We start from the raw sequence: 16,430 nt of genomic DNA on the forward strand, positions 1-16,430 counted from the left end.
ACTGTGCCACACACCTAATCACCTCCCTGGGTGTGCCAGGACACTCAGCAGGTGGGAAGCACTGGTGGGGCACTTGGAACAAAAGGAGCCCTGTAGAGAGGAGGAGTGTGCTGTCTCATTGGGGGGAGAGCGACTAGGAGTGCATAGCAAGATGTATATAAGTTTTTGTGTGAGAGACTGACTTGATTTGTAAACTTTCACTTAAAGCACAATTAAAAAAAAAAAGATTAAAAGGAACCTTGGTGGCGCAATGGTTAAGTGCTCAGATGCTAACCGAAAGGTTGGTGGTTCAAACCAGCTAGCTGCTCCATGGGAGAAAAGACCTGGTGAGCTGCTCCCATAAAGGTTACACACACAGCCTTGGAAACACTGTGGGGCATTTCAGCTCTTTCCTAAGGGTTGCTGTGAGTCAGAATCGACTGCAGCACACAATAAGAACAAAGTAGTATTTAAACATGATACACAAACTACTTAATGTGGGGCACAGTAAGCCATCTTGTAAATTTATATATTTTCACTGATCAACAGGACAAAGTATTGCTGCCTATTTCCAGTACAAACCAGTCAACTAAAAAACTAAATCCACTTGACAGTTAGGTTATTTATCTATCATTATAATGACAAAGTAGTTAGTACTTCTTTAGTACTAACTACTTTGTCATTAGTACTTCTTTATTTACTTGAGGCCAACTAATGGGGAATGGAGTACCCCCACCAGTACTGGTTTCCAGATGCTCCTGTTTAAAAATTGACAAATTTGGTAAATAATGAAAAATATTGAGAAAACTTCACATTTTTAATGTGTAAAGAATATAAAAGTACTAATTGTACTTAAAACCATTGGCCACAGAAACACATACTGTATTTACAGACTTCTGGTCACCATAAGGGGCCCTGGTGGCGCAGTGATTAAGAACTATGGTGAGCTACAGCTGCTAACCAAAAGGCCGGCAGTTCGAATCTACCAGCCACTCCTTGGAAACCTTGTGGTGCAGTTCTACTCTGTCCTGTGGGGTTGCTATTCATTGGAATCGACTTGACGGTAACAGGTTCGGTTTTTTTTTTTTGGGGGGGGTCACCATAAACATGGAAGAAGGATCATATATGTTTACTCAGTAATTTTGAATAATTTCTGTCTTAAGTCATCTAGTACTGCTATAACAGAAATACCACAAGTGGATGGCTTTAACAAAGAGAAATTTATTCTCTCACAGCCTAGTACGTTACAAGTCCAAATTCAGGTTGTTGGCTCCAGGCGAAGGCTTTCTCTCTCTGTAGGCTCTGGAGGGAGGTCCTTGTTCTCAGTCTTCTCCTGGTTAAGGAGCTTCTCAGGCGCAGGGACCCCATGTCCAAAGGGTGCGCTCTGCTCCCAGCACTTTCTTGGTAGTATGAGGTCCCCAACTCTCTGCTTGCTTCCGTTTCCTTTTATCTCTTGAGAGATAAAAGGCGGTGCAGGCCACACCCAGGGAAACTCCCTTTACCTTGAATCAGGGAGGTGACCTGAGTAAGAGTGGTGTTACAGTCCCACCCTAATCCTCTCAACATAAAATTACAATCACAAAATGGAGGACAACCACAGAATACTGGGAATCATGACCTAACCAAGTTGACACATATTTTTGGAGGGACACAATTCAATCCATTACAGTGTCTAACACAGAATCATAAATGTGGTATTGTATTAAAAAAATTTGGTAATTGTAGCATGCACAGACGGTACTCTTTGAGTCCGCAAAATTTACAACATTGAAGCTTTAGTGAAATGCTATTAGATACTCTTTTTAAGCACTATGTGAAATATCCGGAGGCTGGATTGTAAGCTGCTAACAAAATATTAGTCAATAACTAGAGCGTTCGGTAATATAATGTATTTCTTTGCTATGTCCTCTTTATCCATTGGCTACTAAATTTAAAACAAACTTCCTGGTCTATTTATTAACCTGGTTTATAATGTGGTGTGTATAACACAAGAGTTTCTTCCTTGGTTACTTGCGTGAAATAATCATAGCTGTCAATCAGACTGATCATCTGGCTGTTTGTTATTTTAAATGTGTTTTCATTTATTCATCCATTCAACAAATACCAATTGTGTGTCAGAACTTAAAAACTAGTGTTGCTGTTTCATTTGTTTTCTGGGTAGTGGAAAATGAAAACCATTGTGACTTTGTAAAGCTCCGGGAAATGCTGATTTGTACAAATATGGAAGACCTGCGAGAACAGACGCACAGTCGACACTATGAACTTTACAGGCGTTGCAAGCTGGAGGAATTGGGCTTCAAAGATGTCGGCCCAGAGAACAAGCCAGTCAGGTAAGTGGGGATTGCTCTTGGACAAGCTGCTGCTGAGAGGAAGCCAGCAAAGTGGAAGTCAGAAGGAGTTGTAGCCTTTTATATATCCAGGATGATGGAGAATAAGTTTATGAGAAGTTGCTCAAAATCATGAAATAGAATCACTGAATAATGATTAGTTATTGTGCTTCTTGACTATTTAAAGAGCCTACCTTCGGAGGCTCTTTAATAGCCTTCTCACTTAGATGGAGTTAGATACAAGGAACAGCATACGGAAGGGCTTACCTTATTTCAGTAAATGCTGAAATGAATATCTGAAGGAATAAAAACCCTGTTGTTTGGTTTATTTTTATAGTTCTATAAAGAAAATGAAAGTACATTTAATTATTACCAAAGAAAGTTGGAACATGAGCCGTTACCGGTTGCTGTCTGGTCGATTCTAAGTCACGGTGACCTCGTGAGTGCTTCAGAGTAGGGCTTCCCTAGGGCTTTCGTAGCTGCACCCTTTTGGAAGCAAATAGCCAGGCCTTTCTTCCGAGACACCTCTGGATGGATTTTAACCATACTAAGTGAGCTTAAAACATTTTTTGTTGGTTTTCACCCTGCGGAAAGTTTTAGAGTGACTGAAACTTAGCAAAATATATTGTAAAGAAAGAAGGTACTTGTAAACCAAACCTGCTGCCATCAAGTCAATTCTGACTCATGGCAACCGTGTAGGACAGAGTAGAACTGCCCCGTAGGATTTCCAACGCTGTAATCTTTACGGAAGTATCTTTCTCTCTCCCAAGGAGTAGCTGTTGAGTTTGAACTACCGACCTTTTGGTTAGCAGCTGAATGCTTAACCACTGCACCACCGTGGCTCCAGAGTACTTGTAGGGAGTCAGAAATTGGATTGTTTCTTATAATAGTTTAATTTTAAGGATTTTAGGACCTGATGACCTTGCTCATCAATTAGAGCATTTAATGATGTTGTATTATAAACTTACTTGGTAACTTCATATGGCGCTACATTTCTGACTTTTTTTGAAAAATTAAAACACATTACACCTGAAACTCTCTAATCCTTAACATAGTAAATCAAATTTGATTTGATGTAGCATTCCAGAACAAATTTGCATGGAAGAAAACGTGAAATCCTTAGGACAGACACTGTCTTAAACTCTGTCACGGAGACTGAAGATGCTTATTCTGTTTTGTTACTTGCATTGCCGTCCTTTCTGGTTATTAGTCCTTCTCAGAAAAGACACAAAGGGACGAAGGTGAGGAGAACGTCAGATCAGTGCTGCTATGGCAGGAAGTCCTTTTGCAAGATTTAACAACAGATGAGGTTAAATTTTTATATTTCCTCAACCTGTGTATCTAACTTCTTCGTGTTTCTTAAACGTCTGGTAGCATAATAAACTAAGAATTGCATGTATTAACCCCTTCCGGAGGACTCCTGGTGGTGCAGTAGTTAAAGTGCTTGGCTGCTAACGGAAAGGTTGGCAGTTCGAACCCACCAGCTGCTCTGGAGAAGAAAGATGTGGCAGTCAGCTTCCGTAAAGATTGTTGTTGTTGGGTGCCGCTGAGTTGATCGTGACTCAGAGTGATCCTGTGTACGACAGAATCAAACGTTGCCCGATCCTGTGACATCCTCAAAATTGTTGCTATGCTCGAGCCCGTTTTTGCAGCCACTGTGTCAGTCTATCTTGTTGAGGGTTTTCCTCTTTCTTGTTGACTTCTACATTACCAAGTATGATGTCCTTCTCCGGGGACTGGTCCCTCCTGATAACATGTCCAAAGTATGTGAGGTGGAAACTCACCATCCTTGCTTCTAAAGAGCATTCTGGCTGTACTACTTCCAAGACAGATTTATCACTTTAATCCATGGTCTATTTAATATTCTTCACCAACGCCAACAGGTTTCACTTATATACGAGGCCTAACATGAAATGTATGAGTTTCTGCCAGTTTGTTATGTCATCTTTTTAACATGAGAGTACCACAAATAACTTTTTAGTCTTCAAGAGACTTACGAAGCCAAAAGACACGAATTCTATGGCGAACGTCAGAGGAAGGAAGAAGAAATGAAGCAGACGTTTGTGCAGCGAGTAAAGGAGAAAGAAGCCATATTGAAAGAAGCTGAAAGAGAGGCAAGTACTGTTGGTTTGATGTGATTTGCATGTATTTTTCAGGTGTCCTCTTAATTTGGAAGCTTTATCTCAAGAATTTAGTTGAGATGGTAATTGTTCTTTAAAAGTTAGCTATTTTAACACATAGTTCTTGAATATAGATTAAAAAAAATCATAGTCCAAAATCAAAATTAAAATTTGAAGTGGTTTACCAAGGACTTGTGATGGACTGGTTTACTAAGCAGTGTTTTAAATATCTTAAAGATGAACATAGCGTCCATTTAAAATACCTTGCTAGTTTTATAGCATCTTCAGTCGGATGGCACACGTCAGCTTGGGCCCGCCCTTTCTGTTTTAGTTTTTGAACCAGGGTTCAATGCCGGATCACATGTTGCATTTGGATGTTACGCTTCTCTAGTTTCTCTTACTCAAGGACGTCCCAGTTTGAAGTTATTTTTATTTATTTATTTATTTTAAATTAATTTTTATTGTGCTTTAAGTGAAAGTTTACAGATCAAGTCAGTCTGTCACATATAAGCTTATATACACCTTACTCCATACTCCCACTTACCCTCCCCCTAAAGAGTCAGCCTACTCCCTCCTTCCAGTCTCTCCTTTCGTGACAATTTTGTCAGTTTCTAACCCTCTCTACGCCTCCTATCTCCCCTCCAGACAGGAGATGCCAACACAGTCTCAAGTGTCCACCTGATACAAGTAGCTCACTCTTCATCAGCATCTCTCTCCAACCTATTGTCCAGTCCCTTCCATGTCTGATGAGTTGTCTTCGGGAATGGTTCCTGTCCTGGGCCAACAGAAGGTTTGGGGACCATGACCACTGGGATTCCTCTAGTCTCAGTCAGACCATTAAGTCGGGTCTTTTTATGAGAATTTGGGGTCTGCATCTGCTACTCCCTCAGGGGTTCTCTGTTATGCTCCCTGTCAGGGCAGTCATCGGTTGTGGCTGGGCACCATCTAGTTCTTCTGGTCTCATGATAATGTAAGTCTCTGGTTCATGTGGCCCTTTCTGTCTCTTGGGCTCATAGTTATCGTGTGACCTTGGTGTTCTTCATTCTCCTTTGATCCAGGTGGGTTGAGACAAATTGATGCATCTTAGTTGGCCACTTGTTAGCTTTTAAGACCCCAGACACCACATTTCAAAGTGGGATGCAGAATGTTTTCATAATAGAATTATTTTGCCAGTTGACTTAGAAGTCCCCTTAAACCATGGTCCCCAAACCCCAGCCCTTGCTCCGCTGACCTTTGAAGCATTCAGTTTATCCCGGAAACTTCTTTGCTTTTGGTCCAGTCCAGTTGAGCTGACCTTCCGTGTATTGAGTATTGTCCTTCCCTTCACCTAAAGTAGTTCTTATCTACTAACAAATCAGTAAATAACCCTCTCCCACCCTCCCTCCCTCCCCCCGCCTCGTAACCACAAAAGTATGTGTTCTTCTCAGTTTATACTATTTCTCAAGATCTTATAATAGTGGTCGTATACAATATTTGTCCTTTTGCCTCTGACTAATTTCACTCAGCATAATGCCTTCCAGGTTCCTGCATGTTATGAAATGTTTCACAGATTCGTCACTGTTCTTTATCGATGCGTAGTATTCCATTGTGTGAATATACCACAATTTATTTAACCATTCATCTGTTGATGGACACCTCGGTTGCTTCCAGCTTTTTGCTGTTGTAAACAGAGCTGCAATAAACATGGGTGTGCATATATCTGTTCATGTAAAGGCTCTTATTTCTCTAGGGTATATTCTGAGGAGTGGGATTTCTGGGTTGTATGGTAGTTCTATTTCTAACTTTTTAAGAAAACGCCAGATAGATTTCCAAAGTGGTTGTACCATTTTACATTCCCATCTCTCCGCAGCCTCCTCAACATTTATTATGTTGTGTTTTTTGGATTAATGCCAGCCTTGTTGGAGTGGGATGGAATCTCATCGTAGTTTTAATTTGCATTTCTCTAATGGCTAATGATCGAGAGCATTTTCTCATGTATCTGTTAGCTGCCTGAATATCTTCTTTAGTGAAGTGTATGTTCATATCCTTTGCCCACTTCTTGATTGGGTTGTTTGTCTTGTTGTGGTTGAGTTTTAACAGAATCATATAGATTTTAGAGATCAGGCGCTGCTCAGAGATGTCATAGCTGAAAATTCTTTCCCAGTCTGTAGGTGGTCTTTTTACTCTTTTGGTGAAGTCTTTAGATGAGCATAGGTGTTTGATTTTTAGGAGCTCCCAGTTATCTGGTTTCTCTTCGTCATTTTTGGTAATGTTTTGTATTCTGTTTATGCCTTGTATTAGGGCTCCTTACGTTGTCCCTACTTTTTCTTCCATGATCTTTATCGTTTTAGTCTTCATGTTTAGGTCTTTGATCCACTTGGAATTAGTTTTTGTGCATGGTGTGAGGTATGGGTCCTCTTTCATTTTTTTGCAAATGGATATCCAGTTATGCCAGCACCGTTTGTTAAAAGGACTATCTTTTCCCCAATTAACTGACACTGAGCCTTTGTCAAATATCAGCTGCTCATATGTGGATGGATCTATGTCTGGATTCTCAATTCTGTTCCATTAGTCTATGTGTCTGTTGTTGTACCAGTACCAGGCTGTTTTGACTACTGTGGCTGTGTAATAGGTTCTGAAATCAGGTAGAGTGAGGCCTCCCACTTTCTTCTTCTTTTTCAGTAATGCTTTACTTATCTGGGGCTTCTTTCCCTTCCATATGAAGTTGGTGATTTGTTTTTCTATCACATTAAAAAATGTCATTGGAATTTGGATCAGAAGTGCATTGTCTGTATAGACGGCTTTTGGTAGAATAGACATTTTTACTATGTTAAATCGAAGTTATTTTTAAATGTGAATGTTGGAAAGGGAGTTGTAATGGAAGTAAGGGTGGTGATTTTTTTTTCTTCTTAAATTAGCAGATTCATCTTAGGGTGATATTAGGGTAAAACTTTTAAGAGTTTACTGTATTTTACATAAGTAACATGAGCCTTCTGCATTTGTTTGCCGACTACGCCCTCCCTTTGTGAGGTATTTTCATAAGCACCATTAAGCCAATTTTTCTTACTTGTTACTGTAAAAAAATTAGCCTAGTGCGCTTACAAAAAAAAAACTTCACCAGGGGGAGGGTGCAGTTGGCAAACAAACAGAGAAGGCGGCCATTATTTGCGTTAAAATTTAGTGCTGTCGCATATATCATGATCCTTAATTCACCAGTGAGAAGTGAGAGATTTAAAAGTGGTCTATAGTCCATTTTCAACTTTTAAAATCGTATAGACGCGTCAGAATTGACTTGATGGCAATGCTTTTTTTTTTTTTTTTAATAGAAGAATATTGTATTTAGTTGTGATGTGTTATTTAAAAGGAAAATTGAAAATTCAGTGAGACCAAATTATCGAAAGGAAAAATTTGTCATTAGATGGTTTGTGAATTTTTGTTTGTTGTTTTGGGTTTTTGGTTCAAGTGCCCTTTTTAAACCTAAAGTACCAAAGTCAAAAGTTATTCAAAGCATTCTAAGCTTTTAACTTTATAGCTTTAGAGACATCGATTTCAGTGATCCGTTTTGTTAATATGAAGGGGCACTTCGTGACCAGTTTCCATAGTTTATAGCCAGCATTAGTAATACCTACAACCAGGGCCCGTCTGTGTAGAAGGGCATCGAGTCAGTGATCATCCCTCCTGTGAGACCAAGAATTATTGATGCAAGGACTCAGGGGGACTGTATAATTTACTGTCTTAATTAGGACAGTTTTAGAGGGAAAGGAGGTGTTATGGATTGAATTGTGTCCCCCTAAATTATGTATCGTAAATCCTAACCTCTGCGCCTGTGGTTATCATCACATTTGGGAATGGGTTGTCTTTGTTATGTTAATGAGGCAGGATTAGTGTAGGGTATACCTTGAGCCAGTCTCTTTTGAGATATAAAGGAGATTAAACAAGTGAGCAGAGCAGAGATGGGGGGAGAGAGAAGCCAAGATTGCCCAGTACCAGAAGCTCAGAAGAGACAAGCACCGTCTTCCAGAGCTGACAGAGAGAAAGCCTTTCCCTAGAGCTGGCACCTGAATTCAGACATCTAGCCTCCTAAACTGTGAGAAAATAAATTTCTGTCTGTTAAGAACCATCCACTTGTGGTATTTCTGTCATAGCAGTGCTGGATAACTAAGACGGGGCTTAATAATTATACTGGAACAATAAACCAAACCCAGTGCCGTCGAGTTGATTTCGACTCATAGCAACCCAGTAGGGAAGAATAGAACTGCCCCATAGAGTTTCCAAGGAGCTCCTGGCGGATTCAAACTGCCGACCCTTTGGTTAGCAGCCGTAGCACTTAACCACTACGCCACCAGGGTTTCCAACTGGGACAGTAAAAGGTAGGTGTAAACCAGGTCTCTTGTGGGCATACAGGGACATTTCGTTACCTGATACTGGGCTCTTAGCATTTTAAAGCTATTTATATCAGTAAAAAACTCGCAGCAGCTAATAAAATAATTTTTGGTAATCCAAAACATTGTTAAAGTGTGTATTAGAGGACCCTGTTATTTATGCTACAAATATCCCTTATTTATGTTTTGTATAAATCTAGATTTTCATAGATCATTTGCTTAAAGTAACGTGCACTTAGATGGCAGTATGTGAATGCTGGATAACCACAGTAATGAGAAGCACTGGACAACTGGTATCTTAACTGGAAATACTGCTTAAATGTTACCTTTTCTGCTTCTTTATTACCATCATTCTAAATGAACTAATGAGGAGGCATCTTATCTATGACAGATTTCCCTCAGCCCCTCCCCACTACAAGAAAAAGGACAGTGTATATCCCTCAAGTAAAGCACGTAGCCATCATCGAAATATTAAAACTTCCCCATTTTATATGTAAGTCTGTTTCTTAGTATAATGTTAACTTAATATTTATGCCCCCATACTTCCAAAAAATATGCTAGACGATTTACAGTTTAAAAAAACAAGAAACCTTCAGATGTATTATAACCATGGGAACGGAAGAGAGCAGGAGCCATATAATACAGGGCCAGGAGAGCGGGCTGCACAGAAGTGCAGCTGAGGGGCCTGGTCAGGTGACTTCTTAAAGGACACATAGCCTTTTGCTCTGACTTTTAGGTGGTCAGGGCAAAAGGGGCCACAGGGAGCTACAGCTCAGATTAAAGACGCCTGTGCGTTCAACAGGAGAGAAGTGTTTTCTTTGGCGTTCATTTCTCATTTCTAAGAAAGGGTGTTTTTAGAAGGATCATTGAACAATAGTCTCATAAGTAGTGTGTACTAAAGACCCAGCGGGGGCGCCCTGTCAGTGATCCAAGCATAAGAGCATTGACGACTAGTCATGAACAGCACAAAAGATCCCTTGGTTTTTAATTTTTTGAGTATTTGGAAATGTGTTTGAATTTACGCCTGTTGTAGGAACCACGTTGTTACTCTTGTGTGCCTCTTGTGTTACTCTTGTGTGCCGTCCAGGTGATTCTGACTCATAGCACCCTGTAGGACAGAGTGGAACTGTCCCATACCGTTTCCTACACTGTAATCTTTACGGGAGCAGCTCGCCAGGTCTTTTCTCTCAGGGAGCAGCTGACGGGTTTGAACTGCTGTTCTTTTGGTTAGCAGCTGAACGCTTAACCAGTGTGCCACTAGGGCTTCTGAACGGAACCACGAGTGAGTGGTAGTATGCTTCATGTATGTGGAACGGGCTGCTGTTGTCAAAGCTATGAACTCCACATGATGGAGTTATAGTCACATCTGAACCCTCTTCCTCCTTTTTTTCTTTAGTTTTTGTCTTCACAGTGTTCCTGGAATTTATAGTCAACTTCATGAATGATATATGAAGTACTCTGTATCTTTTTAAGATACTCAAGCATGAGCCTCCATTTAAGCAGTCGGAGGTATATATATATCTGCCCCCGTGTCCTCCCTTTGCAAAATTCACCCTTCTCTCTGCCCCTCTCCCACATGTACAGGGGTGCACACGTGCTCGGAGTGCGCACATGCTCCCCTCTTTTTATTTACACCCCTGGTATGCGTGAGAGCTAGGTGAGACCACCCTCTAAACACACAAATACATTCAGTATCTATTTTTGTTAAAAGCAGGAACCGAACAGAACTAAGGAAGTGGTATTTCTCTGGAAGGGCAGCCTCTGGGATAAAAGAGTCTTAGGTTGGAAGGAGCTACCTTTGTCATCTGTTTCAACTCTGTTTGGTTTCCATCTGAATACATGTCCTATCGGGGGCTCACTGGCTCCCGTGACAACTAGTCCATATTTTGCACATGTAGTTTTTATTAGGCTGCATTTTAGCTCTCTGCTATCCACCCTCAGCCTCTTAGTGGAATACTTCCCCCACTATTATGTGCCGTCTGTTCTAGACTCCGAACCCCGCTTTCTGCATCAACGCTAGGTTTCTGCCCAGAACTGAAATTACTCATCTTACGTGTATCTGACCCTGCCAGAGGACCAAGAGAAAAAAAAAATAACTTTCTTCATCTAGTTTCTAGACACTGTGCTTGTGTTCTTGGCAGGCTGTCACTCAGCTGATGAGTAGTGAGTCAGCTGAAGCCCCTGGTTCTTATTAGGTAAACCATAATTAAACCAGGTAACATTCTTTCTTGTAGAATTGATTCTTTGGATTTAAATGCAGGACTTCACATACATTTCGTTTACATTTCATCTTGTTACCAGTCCTTCAACATCTTTCAGAATCTTTTCCTGAGCATTTGTGCCTGTTGTAGTGAATAACGGACTGCTAGGTGCCGGGGGTATGTAGAGGGAAAAGGCATAGCTCCTGTGCTGAGGCAGCGGTGGTCATGTGAACAGTTACCCAGCACTTGCTGTTCTTAGGGCTTCTTTTATGGTCCTAATGGAGCACAGGGGAGGGAGCCCTTATCCCAGGGCAGGGGTTGGAGAAAGGTGAGCTTTTTTTTTCTTAATTTAAAAATAATGACTAATATTTATTGGGTGCTTACTATATGCAAAAAAAAAAAAAAATTTTTTTTTTTTTTACTATATGCCAGGCATCATGGTAAAAATGTAAAATAGCTTTTCTTTTTTCTTATAAGCCATTTTTTTTAACTTCCTTTGTATCTATTAAGGAGCCCTGGTGGCACAGTGGTTAGAGTGACCAACTGCTAACCAAAAGGTCGGCAGTTTGAAACCACCAGCGGCTCCTTGGGAGAAAGATGTGGCAGTCTGCTTCCATGGAGATTTACAGCCTGTAGACCAGGTGAGTCAGAATTGACTCAACGCCAGTGGCTTTAGGAGTTTTATCTATTAGTAATTTCTGAGCTTTATGCCATTCATAACCGAAACCAAAACCAAACGCGTTGCTGTGCAGTTGATTCCGACTCATAGTGATCTTATAGGACAGAGTAGAACTGCCCCATGGAGTTATGCCATTCATAGCTTTGATAAACATGATTTCCATGATACATACAAGATGTTCTTTAACATGTGGAAAAAAATAAAGTCAAACACAGGCCTGTCACTGCTGGCATCCAAGGTGACTTTGTTCCCTTCTTATGGTTTATCAAGATGATTTCGAGCCCCAGGTACATGAAAATATGCTGAATGATGTCTTTTAACTATTTTTTCTTCTGCATTTCTGCTGTTTTTACTTACAGGGGAAATCTCATGTAATGTTATCAACTTCTGTAGAACTCGTTTTAGTGGCTTCATTGAGTATTTCGCATAATTTTTTTTTTTTACTTTATCTTTTGGACACTTAGTTTTTTTTCATTATGGTGTAAATTCTCCTACAGTGAGTTCTTATGTATAAAGCTTTCTCTGAATTTAGGGTTTCCTTATTTAGTTTAAATTTCAAGAAGTAGAATGACTGTAGAAAAATGTAATAGATTTTTAAGGTTCTCGACATTAACAGTTGCTTTCTAGAGGATTTTGGAACCCTAGTGGCACAGCGGTTAAGAGCCTGGCTGTTAACCAGAAGGTCAGCAGTTCGAATCTGCTAGCTGCTCCTTGGAAACCTTATGGGGCAGTTCTACTCTGTCCTATAGGGTCGCTATGAGTTGGACGTGACTTGACGGCAGTAGACTTTTTTATTGTTGTTGTTCTAGAGGACTTCAGCGGAATAACTCTCAACACCTGTCTGGCTACACATAGTATCTTTTAATGAATGTATTTTTATTGAGCATGGATTTGAGAAACTTTATTTGAAAAAGCTATGTGGGGAAAATGTAGAGCTAGGAAAAAAAACTCAGTAGGAAAAGGTCAAACGTTTGAAAAATCGAGTTTTGCTCATGGCTGTAATTTTTGTTACATTTGGTTCAAGCATTCTTGGCATGGGGAGTCATTTAAAATTAAAGTTACCAAGGCAATTCCACGTCTAAACTTTTACCCTGAGGATCAACTTTTGAGACCTTGTGAGGATGGAGACCTTGTGAAAATGAAGGCGATCCCTTGTTTTCTTGAGACAGAGCACATTCTTGTGGATATGCTGCCACTCTGTGTCATTAGTGAGAATTGCACCTTTGTTTCCCCAGCTCCAGGCCAAATTTGAGCACCTTAAAAGAGTTCACCACGAAGAGAGAGTGAAGCTTGAAGAAAAGAGAAGACTTTTGGAAGAAGAAATGGCTGCTTTTTCTAAAAAGAAGGCTACCTGTGAAATATTCCAGAACCAGTCCTTTCTTGCAACTGGTAGCAAGAAAGACAAGGATCGGAAGAAGTAAGTAGTCCTTGACCAGCCTATCTGTTGTGGCCCTGTCCCGCTCTCCACCTGTGACTTTGTCTCGTTGCCCTGTTTGATTTTCTTCATAGCACTTCTTCACTGTCTGTTTCCTTATTCCTTATCTGCCTCTTGCAACTAAAGTGTCAGCTCCTCAGGTCAGAGACTTTGTCCATCTTGTTCACTGAGGTTTCTCCAGCATTTAGAACAGTGCCTGGCACACAGTAGGTGCCCAGTAAGTATTTTCCAAAGTGAATGAAGAAAACCAAAACACATCACACTGTAGAAAAGGTCAGTTAGCTGGGGGAAAACAAACAAACAGAACTGGCTGCTCTTCTTTTGTAGCCCGACCTGTGCCTCTAATACACAGCTAGCGACTGCTGACCTACCAATATAAATGGAAGCTGTGCGCTTCGCTGGGGACTCATATAAGATACAACTAATTCTTAGGCTCACTTTTTTTTATTTTTAACAAATATTACTGATATCGATTCTGTGAGAATTTTTATTTTGATAAGGGAACAAGGCTATCGATTGGAACTCCTGTGCTTTGATGTCAGAGCTTGTGAACCGATTGGTGGACGTAAAGGTGCAGAGGAAGGTAGAGGGGCTCCAGTACAGTGGGGCGGCCATGAGTAGCGTTTGGACGATAATCTCAAGGCTGATAGGTTTGGGGTATGTGTTAAATCAATGTTACCAAAGTTTTAGAAAATAAGTATTTTTTTCACCCCTTTTTGTTAATTCCTTTCTGTACTTTGTGTCCCTCATTTTATTTCTCCCACTTAAAATGTCCTATTTGACTGTTGTTGAAATTCATTGTGGCTCACTTTACTTAGCATGCTCCCTTTTTGAGTCTTTGCCTCCATCTACTCCAACTACCGCTGCTTTAGTAGCCTCAAGTTCTCCTTAGGTTCCTCACAGAGCAACACTTCTTCTGTTTTAATTTTACCACCATGTCTAGTATTTCCAGAATATTGCAACTCCATTTCAAAATAGTTAGGAAAACATAATCTTGGCTCACAGTGGCTTTTCCAATTTTGAAATGAGGAGAAGAAAAGTAAATCCATAAGATTTTGGTGAATTTACTCAGCCTGTGGATTTTATAGTTTTTTGGGGAAGAGAAAAGGAGTTCTCGTATATGGTCCTCTAATGACCACTCTGCAAGGGTGTGTATCTTTGTTTATTGATGTATCCATCCCTGGAGCCTAGACCAGTGCCTGGCACATAGGAGGTATGCGGTTGTTTGTTGAAAGAATGAATACGATAGTATAATAGCTATGTTTTACTCATGTATTATTTAGCTAAAGAATTGCATTTCCAGAAGATGAACTATAAATATGATTTATTGCCTCCCTTTTTTTTTTTTTTATCATGCTTTGAATTAAAAAGCTAAGGGACCTTTTACCTTCTTATCCTTTTATCTTAATTCACTGTTACTAAAATTGGATTCCCCGATTTTATTTCATGTGTGAAAGATGATACATTTCCCTTGTAAGAATTATCACTCTGCTCCACTTGAGAACCATTAGTGTGTGCTTTTTTTTTTTTTTAAACTAAATAATGGCCAAACTTACACTGTTGGAGAGCTCAGAAGGCATTTATCCTCAAGAAAATATGGTTTGGTGTCCTCCCCCCCAAATCTTACAGCTAAATATTCTGCAGTATATTAGGTGTGTATTTGTTCTTTCTATGAAAGCTTTATAAAACTAATGATTCTGGTAATTTTCATTTCCTCTATGTTTTTTGTAATTGTACTAATCAAAAGGATTTTTTTTTCTCTTTTCAGCTCCAATTTTATATAAGACAGTCATTCTAGAACTACCTATCACAGAAGATCATTACAAGTAAAAGTTATTAAAAAGTTCGAAGTATGCTTTGATTTTCTTTGCTGTTTTTACATTTGCTGTATTTCTTATTCTGTATCTGGTGGATGGACACAAGAACTGCCATTTATGGAAAAATATTTTCAAATATAAGCTCAATTACATATGTGAGGGTGGATGGTATTACTTACATATTTGCTGTTGGTAGAAATGTTTAAGTTGCTGGTTTGAGAGGAATCTAGATGGTTTCTCCCTGTTGCCAACTTCATCGTAACTTCGCAGGGAATGCATCATACCAAAGTGCTAATTTTCAGTGCCATTTAAAATACAGAACTGCATATTATGGCTGCCTGATTGCATTTATGTTCCAAGACAAACCTTTTTTTTTTTGTACACACTAACGTAAAATTTTGGAAATGTTTTGAAATGTATTATATGCCTAAACCTGTCTAACTTTTGACTAGTTTTATAGAAATTCTTAATTTTTGGTGTGTTTACCTAGTTGGTAACATGATACTAAGCTTTTGTATCAAATTATGTAACATGATGACCTTCTGGGCTTCAGTATGACTTACAGCAGTTTATGTATTGAAAGAAAATATGTTTAAAGGTAAAAACATCCAGGTATATAAATTTTTTTCTAGTATAAATACCTTTTGAAACTGGGCGTATCACATGATTTTCATTAGGATGTGTTTTATACTTGTTTAAAATGCTTATCTTCTAGGGAAAAATAATGAAGTTGAATTATCCTATTAAAAACCATTTTTTAAAGCAAATAAGCGAACATCTGAATATTAAAGATGTTAAAAAATCCAGGTAATTCACATCTCAAGGGATATTTGAATTCAAAGTGCCTTAGTAGTATTTGCCAAACAATTTGATTATTTCTAGCTTTTTCTTAACAGTCTATACAATACATACATATATATATGTATACTTAACAGGTATATCATTTCTCATTTTTTGTACTTGAATACTTTGAAGTAAAACTGACATTTTACTCTTGAAAAATAAAATATGCCTACATATTGATTGAAATGTGTTTAGCTTTTCTTTTTGCAAACCGTCATCTTAAAACATTTTATCAAAATTAGTTCATTTAATTATAGGTTTGAGCTATTTTAAAAAGCAGAGATATTTTACTAACAAAATATTTTACTTAGTTTTATGTCAGATTCTGAACGTGTACTTTTTCCTGAAGGTTGTGTAAGTCACAAACAACACCTTTCATTTTATACCACAGTTTATCTTTACAAACACTTTAATCCCATTTTTGTATTTGAAACTCACAAATACCTCTTAGTATCTTAAGACTTCAGTAAATTATGAGTGTCAGAGAAAAAGCTGTGAACTCTCTTCTCAGGATAACTGACTTCTGATAGGTGAGGTCCCTGCAGACAAGTAGTCTGCTTTACAAGGGGTTCAGCACCACGATGCTTGGCTTTAGTAGAGAAAAGTGTTCCTCATAAGAATTTAGTAACATTCAATGAATGACTGTTGTTTTGTAGCCATATTATACA

General features: G+C 39.1%; 1 protein-coding gene across 2 annotated transcripts in view; it reads left to right on the forward strand.

The window, feature by feature from the left end:
- The window catches only part of SEPTIN10 (septin 10), a 64,161-nt gene extending 48,239 nt beyond the window's left edge, over nucleotides 1-15,922 (forward strand). The window contains exons 8-11 of one of the 2 annotated variants that reach the window (XM_049856619.1): nucleotides 2,141-2,309; nucleotides 4,288-4,420; nucleotides 12,903-13,084; nucleotides 14,871-15,922. In XM_049856619.1, the coding sequence (XP_049712576.1) occupies nucleotides 2,141-2,309; nucleotides 4,288-4,420; nucleotides 12,903-13,084; nucleotides 14,871-14,886 (500 nt within the window). In that variant the 3' untranslated portion in view covers nucleotides 14,887-15,922. The remainder of the gene's footprint in view (nucleotides 1-2,140; nucleotides 2,310-4,287; nucleotides 4,421-12,902; nucleotides 13,085-14,870) is intronic. The other variant, XM_049856618.1, reaches the window with a different exon arrangement.
- Nucleotides 15,923-16,430: the final 508 nt, after the last annotated feature.

This window comes from Elephas maximus, chromosome 17 (genome assembly GCF_024166365.1).
Source record: "Elephas maximus indicus isolate mEleMax1 chromosome 17, mEleMax1 primary haplotype, whole genome shotgun sequence".
In the NCBI taxonomy this organism is placed as follows: Eukaryota; Metazoa; Chordata; class Mammalia; order Proboscidea; family Elephantidae; genus Elephas; species Elephas maximus.